This window comes from Strix aluco, chromosome 1 (assembly GCF_031877795.1).
Source record: "Strix aluco isolate bStrAlu1 chromosome 1, bStrAlu1.hap1, whole genome shotgun sequence".
Taxonomy (NCBI): domain Eukaryota; kingdom Metazoa; phylum Chordata; class Aves; order Strigiformes; family Strigidae; genus Strix; species Strix aluco.
In genome coordinates this window covers 51,640,272-51,659,070 of record NC_133931.1, presented here as the reverse complement: position 1 = coordinate 51,659,070, position 18,799 = coordinate 51,640,272, and the positions used below count along the sequence as shown (strand labels likewise).

General features: G+C 40.6%; 1 protein-coding gene across 7 annotated transcripts in view; it reads right to left on the bottom strand.

The window, feature by feature from the left end:
* Positions 1-18,799, bottom strand: part of TMEM241 (transmembrane protein 241) — a 61,068-nt gene that overhangs the window by 11,356 nt on the left and 30,913 nt on the right. For 3 of the 7 annotated variants that reach the window (XM_074820794.1, XM_074820807.1, XM_074820801.1), the window contains exon 13: positions 17,594-17,687. In XM_074820794.1, the coding sequence (XP_074676895.1) occupies positions 17,594-17,687 (94 nt within the window). Of the gene's footprint in view, positions 1-7,870; positions 8,073-17,593; positions 17,688-18,799 lie in introns of those variants that run through there. The other 4 variants (XR_012622800.1, XR_012622808.1, XR_012622816.1 and 1 more) reach the window with 3 other exon arrangements.

The following is an 18,799-nucleotide window of genomic DNA, read 5'->3' as shown; positions in this document are numbered from 1 at the left end:
TCTGAGAAATCCTTTCAAACCCTTCCTTGCACCAAAAAGATTCAGTGATAGGAAAGACCTGCTTATTGTAACACAGAAACAGAAACCAGTGAGGCTGAACTCATTGTACCTAATGACCATGGACATGCGAAAGCTCTAGGGTTTGTGTATCAGAGAAATCATGACCATCAAAGATAACTCATCAGAAGTTGATAAGACATGAACTATGGTGAAGCTTTAAGGAAGGATCGTGAGGAACCACTTAGGAGGAAAAAAAGTCTGTGTTTCCTCACTGGTGAAACGCCTGTCTGAAAGGCTGAGCTTTGGGTACTGGTACACCACAGCCTGGCAAAGCAGAGGGATGTGGGACTGCTGAGTATTAACCCACAAGAAGTGGGACAGTCAGTGGTTTCAAACTTCTTGGATAGAAAAGATTCCCAGACTCAGTTCCCCACAAAAGAGGGTGAAAACTTCAGGCATTCCCATCATTCTGGGAACCAAAGACATGCCCGGATGCCATACAATATCCTACATACTGCTTATATTGCCATTTACATTTAATAAGCTGCTCTGAAGGAAAACACAGTGCCCAACTTCAGGATCCAAACAGAAGAAGGGAGTCAATTCCACAGGTCCAGAGTTTGCTCCTCATCAGGCTGAATTACCAGCAACAAGAAAAATGATGCCATCGTTGAAGTGCTGAGTAACAGACCAAGATTCATAAAGCAGAAATATCCTAATGTGCAGAAGAACTTGTTGCACCGCAGGGACAAATCCAGCACATAAATCACCCTTGCACGGGCAAAAAGGAGGCATAGGAAAGAATGTGCTCCCATTCATCTGCACTGGTAAATTTGCTTTAGTGATTCATGAGTGGAGGGAGGCACTATTACCACTAGCTTTAAAGAGCTCCCAAGGAACTTCGATAGACAGACCACTACACAAGTTATGACATGAATGATCCTCTCCTTTCTCCTAATCATATTATGGTCAGACAAGAAAAAATGTTGAAATAAGAAAGAAAAATTTGTTTCATAAAAGTTGTTTTTAAGAAATTAGAAAAAATTTAGAAAATAATTTAGTTTTCTAGATAATGAAATAAAAAACAAAGACTGTTTGGAGAATTCTTTGCTGAAGGACCTTAAGAACAGGCAAGATCAGTGCTGAGCCAGCTTCCCTATTAGATCTATTTCTTGACCACAGAACATCAGAAAATTCTGGTAAGTTTGACATGTGGCTTGAAGACAGGAGATGGCATCCTAAGGGTTCCTGGTCATTGACAAAGCAGAAACTTGGATCCTGGGAGATACAGACATGCAGGACTCTGCATTCTGTGCTGCCTTGCCTTCTCCACTGACCAGCTGTGGTTATCCCACTGCCTCTACGGTGTCAATGCTCAATCAGTTCAAACCAGGCAGCACTGGCTAGATAAATGCGTCATTCTTGACCAAGCTATCATTGATCCCTTCCATCCCTGACTTTACAATTACTTTAGAGAAAGATTTTCAAGCTGAAAAAGCTGGCTGTAGATCTTGAATATCCAGCATTTCTGAGGTGTTCAGGAACATGTTGTTTATATAGCCAAGAACACAGATGAGGACATTTTCAAAATTTAGATTCTGACTTAATCTTCCTATCTGGAATGGAAAGATATGGGGGATTTAGCCCAGACATGACCATGATTTGTTAATATTACAACTATACTTGTACATACCATATAAAAAGTATGTTTCCTCTGATTCACTGTTAAACTGCTAGAAAGTTAAATGTCATAGTTCTTGCTGTACGTGAACATAGAATACTTTACAAAAGTTTTCCTTAGCTTGTGTACACAGAGCCAATCCTTGTAACCTCACTTTCCCAAACTGCCAAAACCTCTGTCCTTAGAAAAACACGTATTTTTTCCAAAGACAGTGTTTTGAAACGGCTCATCAAGTTCACTCACTGTTCAAAATAAATCATTCTATTTATCACCAGGTCATCTTCTCAAAACATCAGGAAAAAGCTTCTGATGTACGTAACCTTTGTTTTCATTCTACTGGTGGAATTAAAGCAATGTCAAGCTTTTTATAGACATAATATTTGTTTTGTCCCTCTTCTGCATGTTTTAACCAGCTGCTAAGATAATCATCAAAAATCGCCAGGGAAATGGATCACTGTTAGTGCCACTGAAAACAGCTACATCAAGATAATCCAGCACTACCAAAAAGGCAAAAATTACAGCAGGCAAACGTCAGTAACAACACATACTCTTTTGTTTCTTGAGGGACAGCCACTGAAATAACTTCCCAGATTTCACAGTTATGTCTCTTTTGTATATATGTCTACTTGAGAGTAAGCATATGTACATATGTGCACACAAAATGTTATGTCAGGTATGAAAAATCTAGCAAAAATGAAACAAAAAACTTCAGAATAGGAAAAAAAGGAACAGTTAATCTTTTAATGCCACCTTCTGTATTATTTCACATGAATTTTCTAAGCTATTAACACCACTCCTCCTTGTTTACATATATTTCTCATCTCAGCGGGACTACAACCTATTTCTACCTAGCTCTCCTCTGCTTTGCTGCATCCAAATTTAAGGCAATGAAACATTGCCAGATGGGTAACAACTTTGCACCTTAGCAAGAATACTTTGATTCAGAAAGATCCAGCAGCTACAGAAACAAATGAACAAGGCATTGACTGGGATAGCCAAATACATGGAAGAACACTGAGAGATCCTGTCTAAACCCCCATCTAAACCCTTACTGAAGTGGTCCAGTGTGTACTGACGAGCCTTTTTGAAATAACCTAGACTTGAGAGATCTTCACAGAGCAGGTGCTGACTGTGAAGTTTCACAAACTGCAGAAAGTCAGCAACGAACAACAAGAGGCACCAATGACCATCAGTAAGCTCATCGATTGTGGAAGGCTGGTAGAGTCACTGGAAACCTGCCATAAGTTGACAGCAAAAATCCCTGCTAGAGGTGACAAACATGGTACACATCCTCCCTCACAAAAAAGATAGGATGGGACTAGAACTAAAGTCAAGTACAACCCGATTGCTTGTGAATAGGGCAGGGAAAAATTAAATACAAAGAAAATATGGAGAAAAAAAGAAATACTATTTTTCTCCGGTGGTCATCAATCAAAATATAGCACTGTTAACAGCTGCAGATACTGTGCACAGGAGACCTCCTCCATCCTGCACAGTATCTGAATGAATCCTGCAAGCAGAACCAGACCAAAATCAACTAGCATTAACTGTTTAATTTCAGGTCAGCTTTGGGGATGATCTACAGTGGAAATAAAACCTCCCTAGAAGCCTTCAAGCATATTGCCTATTGCAACGAGAAGGCTTTCTGTGCATTCTGGATCATTTCTAGAGGCTCAAAGGCTTCTTGTAAACCATCTTTAAAATATCAAAGCCAATCTCTGGTTAAAAGAGATACAGCAAATGTGGGCAAAGTTCCTCTGACCAACTCTCCTGTAAAGCCTCCCTTCCCTAGATACTGATTCAGTTGTATTAATCAACACATTGAAATGACCTGTGAGAGTTTTCAACTTTGTTCTGAGAGTCTGTTGATACCAATCCAAAGGCAAGACAAAATATGCTGCTTAACCTAATGGTTTCAGGCGATAATGTAGCCCCCTGAAGGAGCACTACTAATAAATCCACCGACAAGGAAGGATTTTAAGCAGAGACGCAGCTTTTTCCCAACGAAAATAATGAACCTTTAGCCTTGAACCACTAAAATAATGGCTCTTCCCAAAGGAAACAGCAATGCCACTAGCCTTCCTGAAAAGTTGAGCAGCCCAAACAAGGGAAAGAAACAATCCAAAGTGAAATACATTGGAGAAGGGGGGAAAGCAAAGCAGGTTTTGCTGTCAATTCCGCTCATTAGTTTAAAGCTAACTTGAGCACGTCCACTGCCTTACATTCACAGCCTGACCAAAGTGCAGACGTGCCCTAAGGGTTTTTATTCCCAGACAGAATGAAGTGGAAACTGTCAGTCTATGAAATCAGCAGACAGTGCAATGAGTTTGTGCATTACAGCATATTTAGGTGCACATTGCTCACAGGTGGACTCTGCTCAGCTCTCCTGAAGGAAGAAAACCCTTTAACCCTCCCTGACACACACATTGTTACTTAAAGTATAGCCTGGTGATGCTGGCACCATGGCAACAATGGCACCATGGCAACAGTGACAAGAGTCAGCAACCTGATGATCCACACAGCTTTGATCCAGCCACACGGAAGTTTTATAAGCTGCTGTAAATTTCTTTGAGATCCTTTATTTCATATTTGCCTAAATGCCTGCACAGATCTCCAGCTTCCCTAAAGCACATTTTTCTCAAAGGAGGTTTTGGTCACTCTCCTCTGCCCTTTCCTTATATATTAGTCCTCTTTATTTTTTTGAGAACTATTAAAACAATGATGGTAAATTCCTGGGGTTCTTCAAGAACACAATTAGTTTCGTGTATTGCGACTCAAAAGCAGCCAGTGTTTAAACATGCCTTCACAGTCAAATCCCTAATGATAAAACTTAGTTCTAGTGCAAATGAATCTATCTAGTTTTCATAGCAATTAACTTCTTACCCAGCTTGAAATCATCTACATGTTGTACTTAAAACATAAAACATACTAAAAAAAGAGGGAGAGGGTAGCTCAAACAAGAAACACAAACAGCGATGCTTTCAGAACAGAAGCAGTATAAATGCTCACTGCTAGCAAAATCATCAGATATTTTCAGGTGGGTTTTTTTTTACCTTACCAACACCCAAAATGATGATTTCTGTATTGCAAAGGAGTATTTCTATATATCAGCTTTTCAGCTGCTATAAGAAAGTAGATTTCTTGATTATCCCTGGTATGCATTTAGAGGGCAGATAATCCTCTGCATTTCTATGCTAGATACTCGTACGCAGTTCCAGTATTTAGAGAATTAGGTATCCACCCTCTGCTTTCTACCACATTTATGAAGATTTTTCTCAGCGCTGTTTTTTGTATGTTCTTTTCGTTTCCAGGATGTGATGACCAATACAACCAAGATGCTGATCCTGCAAGGGCGAGACTGAAGCAATAGGTGGTTGTTTCAGCTTCCTTGAAGTCATTCAGCATCCTGTTTTATCAAATTAATACATTGTCAAGGATTAATGTATAATCCTTTCAGATTAATATGCTATAGTAACTATTTTTTAACCATGAGCACCACGTGAATGCCAAAAGAACTGCTGAACTGTTGTCTAACTTCATCGTTCTTTTATTCCTCATAAGACAAAGGTGGCCATGCTATTGTTCTTGCACCATATGCATCTCATTAGCAGTTTGGCTGTGGGAGAAAATGAGCCATTAGGGGATACTGAAGCGGTGGTTACTAGGTCATTCTGGAAGCCAGCTAATGTGCCTAGCCCCATCCTATAACGCAGAAAGGGCTCAAAAAAGCCCATCTGACTCTTGCCTCTGAATCACTTCTAGAGAATCCTCTGCCTTCACCTCTTCAAGGTACGTGGCACCTGTCCTACAGCTCTCAGCCATACAAAGATTTAACGTATAGCTAATGGATAGCCTTTCTGATTCTTGGCAATACCTTAATTTCCTTGGTTCTGCATTGTCTCTTTCTTTTTTTAAACCTTACAAGAGCCACCACAAAGAAAAATACAGCATTTTATGTTACAGAGACACCTTACAACAGTTAAGTACAGAAAGTAAAGAAGGCTATGTGGGTTAATTAATGTAATTAATAGAATTTGTGTAAGAAAATTCTTCTCTTATGAGAAGCCGGATATCGTGGTCATATTTACAACGATCAGACATGAACAAGACAAGACTTTCTTTTCAGAAAGGGCTACATCTATCAATGTGTATCTATATATGCATTCATATATATAAACATATACTATATATAGCATAGAAATACATAAACATACATCACTGATGAGATAGGACCAAACTATTACAAGCACATTATAACTCATTTTGCTTTCCTAAAAAAAGTGAAAGATATCCTGAGACTTTTAAAGAAAACTAAAACTCTTTGCCCCTTGTAAAATACTAGATTAGGTTAAAAATTGTGGTAGCTATTTCTTTTTGAACATCAAGTAGCCACTCCACCCTACCTTCACTCAAACACAAACATCAGACTTTCTATCATAATAAAGAGAAAGCCAAAACAAGAAGCATTTGCCCTCCGCTACTGGAGATAACGGCCAAAACATACACTTCCCCTTCCTATGACTAATGAGATAGCTGGTGAAGTGCCACCAATCTTCAGCATATAAAGTGTAGAGCGGTTATAGTACAGAACTCAATTTTAACAGTATCTCTGTTCATATTTAAATATTTTACTTCAATGTGACCACTGGAAACATAATCCAGATACTGTCACTACTCTCAGTGTTCCAGTTCTGTATTAAGGAGACAAAGGGAAAACCCTGTACAATACATGTATGTTCTCCCCAAAACATGCTTTGCTGATATGGAAACTCTATACGTCGTGACTCAAACAGGTGTGCGTACATGCACCAGACTAATAGCATCTGTTCAGGTCAGTTCTGCAAATGAGAGGCACAATCCACGCAGCTGAAGCTTTGTCAAGCAAGGACAACAGAAGTCATTTAACAAGGGATACAAGAAGGCTTCTTTAGGCCAAATAACTTTGATTTTCTTTGACTTTACCAAGAAGCGCTTTGTCCATTCTTGCTGTTACAAGATTGACTGTTAATGCATGTATATTTGTCCAAAAGCCGAAATATTTGTATTTCCAGGTTATACCAAACCAACACCTCCTGTTTCCTGTAAATGCTTCACGCGTTATAATGGTTAACTGTACTTTTCCTCTGTCATTTCAGCCTGCCCCATTACTGCAAAGGCCTTAAACTCCTCCTGCCATTTAGTCTCTCCCCTGAAACCTCTGAGCTCAGAAGTTGACAGGGCAATGTGATTCATCATCTTGTTCTTATTTTATGAATTATTAAATATTTGTGTAATGGAGTAAGCATTGCAACAGCAACAAGAACATCACTGAGGCATTCTACTTATTAGGATCATGGACACCAACTGAAGTGGACCAAAGGTTTGTTTAATCAACATCTGTCGATGGTAGAGAATTCAGGATATTTTATGATCCTCCCCTAACACAGCAGGTCTGCAGTCGATCAGAGAAAAGGAGGGATTTGCATCTTGACCTTAGTTGATACAAAACTTATATCCCGTGGCATGCAGTTTATTAATCTTTCCACTTATGTCCTAGAAAGACTTCCATATAACATCTGCTTCTGCTGAAATTACTAGCGACCCAGTCACTGAAATCTTTTGAGCAGATCTGAACCTGTAAAAAATATATACCTCTCTTTACTCTTACTCAGTCAATTGTCTCAGTATTATCTTCTGTTTGATGCCCTGAATTTTACTGGCCAGTAATATGGTATACCAGGTTAAAGAATTATTTTTTCTATCTGATTTGAAAAGTATCGCTTTCCAGTTTTGGGGAGCAGCCAGCTGTACTAACACTCTGCCGCTGTAAAATACCGCAATAAAATACACTTCATCTTACGTTAAGCTCAGCAAGAGCTAGCCTTTTGGCATTCCAAGTTATTCTTCACCTCATCTAACCCTTATGAGATCATGAAACAGAAATTACCATAAAGAGACAGAGAAGGCTGATTACCCAGATAAGACGACCATACTTTTCATTGTCACACTTAAGAGGCAAATTTAACAAGCAAACTGACAGTTTGCTACATATATCTGGCACAAAAGGAGTTGGCTCCTTGGGAAGGACAGAGCTACAGAGCTCAGCATCTGCCTATGTCTATCTTCTTCCCAAGTGCGAGATGCCAGTGGGTGGGCCAGTAGCCAGGTCAGGTAGGAACTGTTACTATAACTGCCTTGAAGAATCAGGACCTTTGACTAAAGGCAGGAGAGGAGGCAATTCCAAACTCCTCACAGGTGGACCATGACTTCCCACAGCAGTGGCTCAGCGGTAGCTCAGCTGGCATCCAGGAGAAGAAAAAAGCTGGTTCCAGCAGGTAAAGTTTCTGGCAGTTGTGGTCCATGAAGAAACGAAAAATTGACTTGAGTTTCCTGGAGGCAGGATACATTGACACTGTGGTGGAAGACAACATTTTTAAGAACAGACCACTTAGTGGATGTGACAATTGTTCAGCATTTAGCTACTTTATATGCACCATTTCATAATTCTTACCTAAGTCCAAATTAACCAGGCTCATCTTTCAACCCCTGTCACTTTGTTCTCTCTCAAAATACAAGAGAACACAGTTCAAGGACCACAACTTCTGAAGGAGAACTTCAACAGTGAGGTGACTCAGGCAAAACAATGGGGCCAAAGGCAATTATGTTACAGGCTACATCAATGTGTTTCCATGCATTACAAGAACTGAACATCTTTTCAACATTCAGCTGGACACTCAGTCCAATGCCATGTGCTTAGCTGTTGCCCTATACCAGATAACACCTTCACAAAGCAGACCAGAAGACTGACAGCAGAAAATATCCCCCGAGCAACCTGGAAAGCCAACACTGAATTTTTCTTTTCCACACAGACATCAGGTAGGTGAACACCCACCCAGCTGTGCACTCTGAAGCCACCTCCACAGATGGCTGAAGTGACCCAGATGGGGACTGGCCTACTGTGCCACGACTGATCACATCTGGAGCACCCTGCTGTAGAGGCGGGTGCTGGGTAGGATGCTGCACACATTCTCAGCAACTGCTCTTTCCATGCTAGATTGCTCAGGCTGAGCACTGCAGATTGAGGCCATTGTCAGTTCAAGATCTGTGCAGTTTCTGAGTGCATCTTCAAATCTCTTCTTGCCCCTAGTATCACTGCTATCAGAGAACAGATCTTACACATGCCGCTTTACTTATACATGGAAAACACAAATGTTGCTGAAAGGGTTCAAGGATATTGTCAGAACCAATGAGGATGCCTAGAGTAAGGGGAATGTTTTCGTGAAAAGCAATATAATGCATTTTTCCATTGTTAAAATCTATAGAAACACCTCAAGTGCTTACGCTTCCTGTCAGCGTTATCAGATGTAAAACATGTTTCTGTCACAACTAACTCAGAACTCTGTGGAGGATATCACTAGTATCAAAAATAGCATAGGAAACTTTGGGATGCGTAATCAAGTATTTTTTAAAAATCTGTTAGCAAAAATAGCAAGTTTCCATCAACCTCTCTCCTGCATGACACTTACAGTTTTGGTATTTCTGTGCACATATAAAGTCCATTTCCTATTGTATTTCCTATCTCACGAATCCTTTGGGAAAACCTAATTCATAAACAAACAATTCCCAGACCAGATAATTAAATCTCCCTGCTGACCCCTTTCTGTACAACCCAACAATAATAACAGAGACACAGTCTCTGCGTTACCATTCTCTGGTGTGTTTATGCTGTTTTAGTAATGATGTAATGGAAACAAATTGACATGCTATTATTATGATTATTATGCTAAGGACTGCAAGGAAGAATTGGTATTCTTTAAGGTTTTATTTTTCCATTCAAAAACAAAAGTCTTTCCAGGGCTTTCTAACCATTCACTGTTGCAAAAGGTCAAAATATTCCATCAGAAACCTTAAAAAAACATGATACTTGAAAAAAGATTTTCTAAAACACTAACACAGCTAATCCATTTTGAGCAATGCCTTTTATGAGCAATGTCACAAGGTTACACACTCAGTCCTGTGGGTCCCTGTGTCTCTCGTGCATGGGAAGACAGTGACAGAAGTGACTATAGTTGACTACAGTCTTTGGCCTCCCATTCCCTCTGAAAGGCTGGGGAAGCCTCTGCAAGAAGGGCCATTCCCTTCTGCCCCCTTAGGACAACCATCCATAGCAACATGCATGGAAAGAAAGCTGGACTCTGCCCTCTTTCTCTCCGTGCTACCTGTGGAAAGGACGAGAACAGCTCAGAGTCATCTCCTGAGGTTGTCTAAAGCCTGCCTGATTTCCCTGAGCACCACATATTTCAGGGACAACACGTAAGCCGTTCACAGTCTGACTCCCCTAGAGCCCCATGGCTGTTTGCTGACTTTTGTCAAAAGTCAAAATCTAATCCTTAAACAGGTGTATAGAGTGGGATTGAAACATGAATGCACTTGAGATTTTGCAAAGACTGGTTCTCAGCTGGGGAGTGAGAGGAAGAGTAAGACAGGGAGACCTGTTTCAGACAGCAGCAGCTCGCTAACATGAGAAGTTTCTGAAGAAAGCAACCTGGAGTGTGACACCAAGTGCCTATCAGAGAGGACAATGATCGCGCTTAAGATTGGTGAGGCAGTCTGGAGACATTTCACCCATGAAGGCTTTTAAGAATCAAAAAGGCAGCTAGCAATCCAGATCCTGAAAAGAACAGGGAACCCAGCAAGGGAGAAGAATGTGGCTATTTTTGCTCATTTTTGGAAGCCTGGACTTACCTAGCTTTGAAACCTCTTACATTAGTATGTTATATAGTGCACGGTTTTCCCATATAATTTTGGCATCTACACCAGTACATTAGCAATGGAAACAATTTCCAAAACAGTCTCATTCTTTTCTCTTCTCTTTGTCACACTTATGATTCATCTCCCAGCCTCAGCTTTGCATATGTAAGTAACTACAGGAGACCAAATAAAAACATGGGAGACTAGAAATCTATTATACAGAGAAACCAATGAACCTGCATCCTCTGCAATTCAAAATTCTGTTAGATTTGACAAAATCTACTTCTAAATTGTCATTTTCTACTGTCAAGTACATACAGATGGTTTGTCAAGGGTAGGGGTGAAAGACATAACTAATTCAGAGCATCTCTGAGGGCTCAATCTATCAATTAATATCTGCTGAGACTGAATTTATTATATCAAGCACAGATGAAAATTGTGCTGCGATACTACCTCAAGTCACAACACATAACTTTATGTACCTCTTTGTGTGACCATGTCATGCCCAAAAGCTGTGTAGCTGCCATTTTCAATGGATACACACCTACAGCCCTTCACAACACCTCTTAATGTACATATTAAAATGTTCCATTATCTGGAGATTCGAAATCTCCAACAAGTCTGTTATTCTTACAAGACAGCTTCCTTAAATTGAATTGGTGCCCCAGGGAGCCTCTGCCTCTTAGCTTAGTGGTCATGTAGCACACAAAGGAGTTGTTATGGAGACTGATGTCTTCTCAACAATTATATGGTGTAATTAGTGTTGGATGCTACAAGGTAACTATCAAGCTGTCTCCATGGAAACTACCCGAAAACCTATACTGTTAAGGTTTCAGCTACTGGTCTTTTTTATAGACCCTTAAGATGCAGTTAAGAGCACACTGCCTTATCTGCTCGTCAAGCTCAGCTGAGAAACACATTTTCTTTTCCAAGGTATTTGCATAGTCCCCATGGTGACTCACAGGAATCAAATATATGTGACAAGAATATGTACATATTTCATACAGTGAGGACCAACCACAAATCAATACAGATTTTAACCATTTTTAATTATCTTTATGCCTATGTGCGTGCATATCCACATGCATAAGAGTACACAAGGTGCGTAGATGGAAGAAGCTCACTTCTACTCTTATGAACCCCTTCTTGGCATACTTGAAATCTTTAGGGTCATGGAAACTCCCTCTCTCAGATTAGAAACGCACTTCAGACCACAGTGGTGCCACGGAGAGCACCTACCAGCAGAGTCCAGCCAGGTCTAGCACACAATTCTCCCTCTCTCCCAGGGCTTTGGCTTGCTGCTGCACAGATTTTCCAGATTGAGCAAGCAGAGATCTTGAGACAGCCTTACACACAGTGCAGGATCTTTGCCGAATGAAAACGTACTGTGTTTATGGAACTCCAGTGGGAGTTTATGACATTTTTGCATAAAGCTTTATGAGGTCCAAGACAAGAAAGCAATGTGATTTTTAGCCAAGAATCTCACTGTCACTTTTGCCTGAGCACAACAGCATGCAAAGAAGACACTACTTCAGTCTACAGTATAACCAAGTGGGTAAGTGCCAGATAACCAAACACATTCTTGTTCTGATTATGATATATGTATTAGATTTTTAAACAGATTTTTTAATCCAGAAGCCTCTCCCATTAGGGCAGAGATGAACAAGGAGAGCCATTTGCTTCAAAAGGTACCAATGGCTAGACTCTTTTAGAGTGCACTTATTTCTGCAAGCCCTCAGCAGAAGTGAGGAACTGACATTCTGGACCAGAATATTTTATAGCACTTTCATGCTAAGCAGCAGTAAGAGAGGAATTAAGAGATATACAAAAAGGAGTGCATGCTTTAACAGAGGCTTTAAGACTGCAAAAATGTGGAAAAGCATGAATTTGTTTTATTTCTCTTGGTTGGTTTACCCCTGGAATTAAAGCTGATAACATTCTCATGTGAACTGCTATCTATGGAGAGAGGTGTAGTGAGCATAACCAGGCTGGGAGCCCCAGAAGACTTGCAGTTGTGGCCTCTCCATTTTATGAGAAGCAGGAAAAAGATAATTTCTGCTTTAATAAAAAAATCAGTACTTTTCCAATCTTTAAGAGGGGTATCATCCACTTTTTTGCACTGACATGAAGATGGATCTAATCCATCCATTCTCTTTAAGAAACCATGGGGACCAAAGAAGCAGATACACAGACACAAAATATAAAATCAAAGACTACAGGAGGCAATTCTGAATAATTGTTATATATTTTTGGGGAAGACTAACAGTGCTGGGGTAAAAGTACAGTGGGCAACAGTCACGTACATAGGACCCACGGATAAGATACCCTTTCAGCCACTCCTGCAAAATTACTTTCACAATGTCTGGCAGCCAGCATTAAACATAGGGTGACCTGGGGAAAACACTTCTAAAGTTAACAAACAAGGAACCAAAGCAGCTGTCAGGGGATGCTTTTATGTATCAGGGAGCCTCCAACACTGTTTAGATACACTAGGGATTACATAATGGTGCATGGGATAGCCATATAGAAAAGGATTGCATACTCCTGGTAAGATTCATCTAAATTTTCTTCCAACCAATGCATAATACCAAACTAGTCTAAAACTCAGTGTAACTTGATTTCAGTTATCCAACTTAATTTCTTCACATGAGGGAGGAAGAAAGAGAGAATCCAAAATCCACTCATCTTCCCATTTATTCTTCTTCTTTATAACAAGCTGTCTCAATAGGTTCCTACAAGGAAACAAGCTGAATTCTCTACTACAAGTTTATTAGGATAACATGATAGGGTAATATGAATTCATAAGTAACGAGTATCTTGCTGAAGAAAAGTTCTGAAATACCATTTTCCCTTCTATTCATGATTTAAATTATTTCTGCTGCTTAATTTATCGAGATCCTAACAGGTTTCATCACCAGATACAGATTGGCAGCGTTAATCTAAACAAACTCACTGACAGCACTGTTAGAGCTCATTAGCGTTCTCACCAGATGCTTCTGTCTGTATATATGAGCATCTCCAGTTTTTCTTTCCAGTACATAACCCATGATACCAGCATAGTTTTCAAATTAAAACAAGAAATCTCATTACAGCTTCAAATCCTTGCTCTTCTGGGGATTAAATCTGTGCAAGGCTACGACAAAGCATTCCATATTTCTTGGGCTTCTTAAAAGCATTTTTTTGTTTGTTTTACAGATCACTTTAGTGATTTTTTGGCATTTCTCACGAATCTGTACAGATTGACTAACACACACACTATTTGCTTTCACAGCAAAAGTGCAGAGAGCATTTGTCACTATAAATACCACACAGGATGATATACACAGATGAAACCTGTGCTTTGTCCGTCTCTGCACAAAGCAATGCATTGACACGAAAGCTGTCAGAAATCATTACGGGGAAGAATTAAAAAAAACCTCATACATTGATTAAGTGGCCACAGCCAAAATATCGTAAAAACAAGTTATGACCCAGCTCCAGTTTTTAAGTGAATGAAAAATTAGAGGGCAGGGAGGCCAAATATGTGGGCTTCACAAAGAATGTCTCCTTGAATCTGCAAAGCAGGCCCAATCCGATCTCATAGTTAGTTTATTGGTCTACCAGCACTTAACAAGAAATGCAGTGGTGGCAATGATCTCAGCCTCAGCTCATCAGTCACATAGGTACAAAGCATCCAAATGGAAAACAGATTTTCTGATTCTCTGCACCTCCCTAGAGGCCTGTGCTGCTGCCTGAGGACTACAGCATTCTCCTTTCTTGGCTCATTTGCAAGATAAACATATTCTGGCTTCAAATGCTGCTCCTTTCCAACTGCTGGTGAAAACTCCAGTCAGTCTGAGAGATTAACAGGATGATCTAGGGCACTACTCAATCCAAGAAAAATGCTCATGTGGGAATGCAAAGCCGTTACTGTGACCAGAAGTTTTTTTTCCACTGGATCTCCTTCTGCAAGTCCAGATTCAAATACTTCCTATCTTTATTCTTTATTCACATTAACTTCCTTCTCTTTTTTTTTTTTTTTTTTAAAAAAAAGGGAGTGACACACTTGGATTTAAAGAGATTTTTATAGTTAGTATAGTTAAATACTGCTTTTCTGCACTCACAATGACTTAAGACTGAGACAGTGCTTATACCCAGGCAACGTTGGGCTGGATCAGTATGTAGTTTTAACACTTCCAAACACCTGCAGGAAGCAGCATTAGTGATCAGATAGATAGGACTCTTCTTACCCACTCCATACGTAAATTTATAGTTCCTTATAGCTACATTGTGAGACTATATGTAAATTTATAGTTACCTTCTGATAAGATACCTTGTGAGAATTTTGTAAGAGCTGGTAGATCAGCCCCTACCCTCCTAGGCAAGCTCCAATTCAGCTCTTGCTTTCTGCCTGTGTCTGTCTCTGCAGTCTCTTTTGATCCTTGTTTTAAAACTCATGTATAGTGTTCCCAAATTTTTCAAACATTCACTGGCTTCTAACCCAAAATCAGCTGCAATTCAGCACTTAGAGCCGCAGTTCCTCCATGCTCCCCATGCTGCCTCAGATGGGTATGACTGGGCCCTAAAATCATACTTATAGAAAGCTTTAAAACATTAGTGAAAGACATTAGGGAAACTGCTAGATTTGGTAAAATTATTAGTGCTACAGACAGATCTCACGTCCTTATTACTTATTGCCCTCTTTGAATTCAAGACAAAACATATAATTTGAGCACTGGGTTAGAAGCTACAACACAAAAAGGACTAATTTGCTCTGTTACAAAAACCTTCCTAAGTAAGATAATTAACCATGCACATTAACAAGCACAGACTTTTAAGCCTGAAGAACAGATTAAATTATCACCGTGACATGGACAAATTTTTAGTTGCTATAAAGGCACGTAATTTCATTGACAACAGTGGCTAGAACAAACATGTCTAACTTATGTCTAGAACTGGCCAAAACCCCACAAATCTAGAAACTCTTCAAGTTTGGGAAAGCTTTGATCCAGTCCAGACTTTGTGGCTCTGATCCCCTTCAGCTGGGAAGGACCCAAATCTGCTTAAAATATATTTCACAACACATCTTTGCCTGAATATTTTTCAGATAGGTCATAAATACCACATGAACCATTTCTCCTCATCCACAACACCTACTAGCAGAGCCAGCTATTCCCATCTCCAGCCCAGAATGTCAAACAAGAAAAGCAAAAAAAAAAAAAAAAGATGCAAGAGCAAGCTTTAGATCAGTTGACTTGCTACCAAGAAGCAAGAAGAAAGCCAGGGTACTAAATCTGCACAGTCAGAATGTTTGGAAGAAATTCAAACTGGTGAGAAACTCTATGTGACTTGTACAGTGTGGAACAGCTTGCAAAGCACAAAATGAGCCATATCACTCCTTTTATGTTATCCCCAGAAAAAACAAAGACTCATTTGACTACAGTTTCTAAACAAATATATTATGCAAGTCTACTTTTTTTTTTTTTTTTTTTGGTAAGGTAACAGCTTCATTCAGTGTAGTAGGAAAGCTGTGATCACAAACCACGTAGGAAGGTTGTGGTTTTCAGATGACCTAGCTGAGGGTGATGAAACAAAGTAAAATCTAACCAGGGAAAAGGAGTCTGACAAGCTCTTCTGACTGCATTGACCACTGATAATTTAACAAATGAGCTGTTAATAACTTAAATCAAGTACAGCAGACCCTATATACACAGATCATAGGATAGTTCCAGTAGGAATGGACCTCAGGAGGTCAGTCCGGGTTGCTCAGGGCTTTGTCCAGTTGGGTCTTGAAAACCTTCAAAGACGGAGACTGCACAGCCTCCCTGGGCAACCTGTGCCCCTGCCTGACTTGTCCTCAGGCTGAAAAAGTTTCTCCTTATACCCAATCTGAACCTCTCTTGTTTCAACTTACGCTTTTTATTTTACACCCCCCTCCTACCCACCATGCACCATGAATAGCCTGAATCTGTCTTCTTGATAATTTCTCCATAGCTACTGTTTGTTAGGTGCTCCCAAAGCTGTCTCTCTTCCAGGCTGAATAAGCCTGGTCCAGCAGCCACTCCTCACGAGGCAACTGCTCCAGCCCCCTGACTTTCTTGGCAACCCTCTGCCAAACTCACTCCAGTTTATCAATGTCTTCCCTGTATTGAGGTGTGTGCCTAACACAAGGCTTCCCATTCCAGATGTGGTTTAACAAGTGCCGAGTAGAGGGGCATGATCACTTCCATGAATTTACTGCCTGTGCTACTGTTAGTACAACCCAGGATACTTTTGGCCTTCTTAGCCGTCAGGGCACACTGCTGGCTCACGTTCAGCTTGCTGTCTACCAAAATCCCCAGGTCCTTTTCTGCAGAGCTGCTTCCCAGCCATCCAGTTCTCAGCCTCTATTATGGCCAGGGGCTCCTCCTTCCCATGTGCAGGGCTTCACATCTGTCCTTGCTGAATTTTGTAAGATTTTTGTTGGCCCATTCCTCCAGCCTGTTCAGATCCCTCTGGAAGACAACCCTTTCCTTCAGTGTTATTGACTGGTCCTCCCCGTTTGGAGGACTGACTCTTCAATAAAGATGTTAAACAGGATGAGTCCCAAGACAGACCCCTGTGCTACTCCAGTTGTCACAAGCCTCCAGTTAGAGTAGGAATCATTAACTTCTACCTTCTGAGCCTGATCATCCAACCATTTCTTTACCCATCTAATTGTCTGCCCATCTAAACTGTAACAATCTAATCTGGATACAAGAACATTGTGGGAGATACTGTCAAAAGCCTTGTTAGTGTCAAGGCAAATGACATCCACCGCTCTCCCCTGCAACGGTAACAGTGGGAGTTCTGGTACTGAACTTGAGCGAACTAGTTTTAACTCTTGGCTTGGGGAAGACACACTGGAAAAAATGGCTGGTGCACACACTCTCAGAGGGAGTATTCTCCAAAACACCTTTGGGATTCAGCAGGCCAAATCCTTAGCTGCAGTAATCAGCCCAGTTCCATTAAACTTAGCCTATATACAGTATTTCATTTTAGCTAACAATCCTGGCTCATTATGCACCTGGTATTTGTTGCCTCAACTCTACGTGCAGGTTGCACAGACAGGCCCTAGGAGCATCAAATAGGAATAGCAAAGAAAACTAGAGAGATGCAGAAATTCCTCAGTTCTCTTGGGAGAAGCACAGATCCACTGTGTTCCTGTGACAGTCTTTCGCTTACCTTTGCAAGGAAACTCCATGCTGCGTATTGCCCTGAGGTTGTGCTGCTTTTTAGCTTCACTGTGTGCAACATCAGAAAGAATCCCAAGAGGCCACTGCAAGGGATGGGGAAAACTTGTTAATAAAGTCTCTTAATTTCAACTAAGCAACCTCTTACAGGCACCTTGGTTTTCCTAATGCAGAACTGCGGTGTCAATCCCATTTGGAGAAAGCAAGCTGGTGGGCAAAGAGCTTACATTATGGTCCAGTACATCTCGAGTTTTGTTCAGTCTGTGACTAGAGTCTGAGTAAAGTCTGATGCTTTTACGGTTGGTCTCTAATGAACTTGCATAATCAGAAAAGTAGAGATTATTGGAAACATGAGGTGAAATATTAACTTCTGGCATCGAAATGGCTCTGAATAAAGGCAATGCTAATTTCAACAGGAGCCACACATGTTTGGCAACTAACTCACTTCAACCTCCACAGAGCCTTAAACTGAAAAAATAACCACTGGAAAGTTTCTGCCTGAAGCTTTCAAGCTGTTTAAATTTCATGAAGCCTAAATTCTAATTAGGAAGTCAAATACATCTCTACTGTATAACAAATAGACAGATGACTCAATAGTGCTGGGAACAGAATAGTCCAAAGCTCTCTGCTGACAAGGGAATTTTGATTCTCAAATCATATAGGACAGTAGTCCCCAATGCTCCTGTAGCCAAGACTACTCTTAAGGAAACTGTTCCACATCTCACTGGACCTCACATATCTTTCAAGCTTTGGCTCTGGATTTTGTTTCACTTGTGACATACTTACAAACTACTGGTTGTGAACCAGTGAAATAGTGTAAACCAGCAAGCAGGGAATAGAAAGGACTTCAAAATATGTAAGGCACAAATTACTGTGTGGCTGGTTGAGAGGCATAAGAGATTACAAAGTACTGTGGGAAGCTGCATGGGAAAGGAGATAGGATCAACACAGCATAGAGTTGGTGAGGCAAAAAGTGCTTTGGTATTTGAAGAGGGTATGCTGTTCTGGATAGCGACACAATGCAGTTGGTCCTCTCTCTGCGATGGCCAGAAAGGTGGAAGATGGCGGCTCCCCAGGTCAGAAATCCCATGCTGGGCTCCAGCACCTCAGCCAAGTGCTGTTCCCTGTTTTACCTGTGGCAAAGTTGCATCTCAGCCACATGTCAGCACAGGTGGTTTTGATACACCAAACAGTAGGG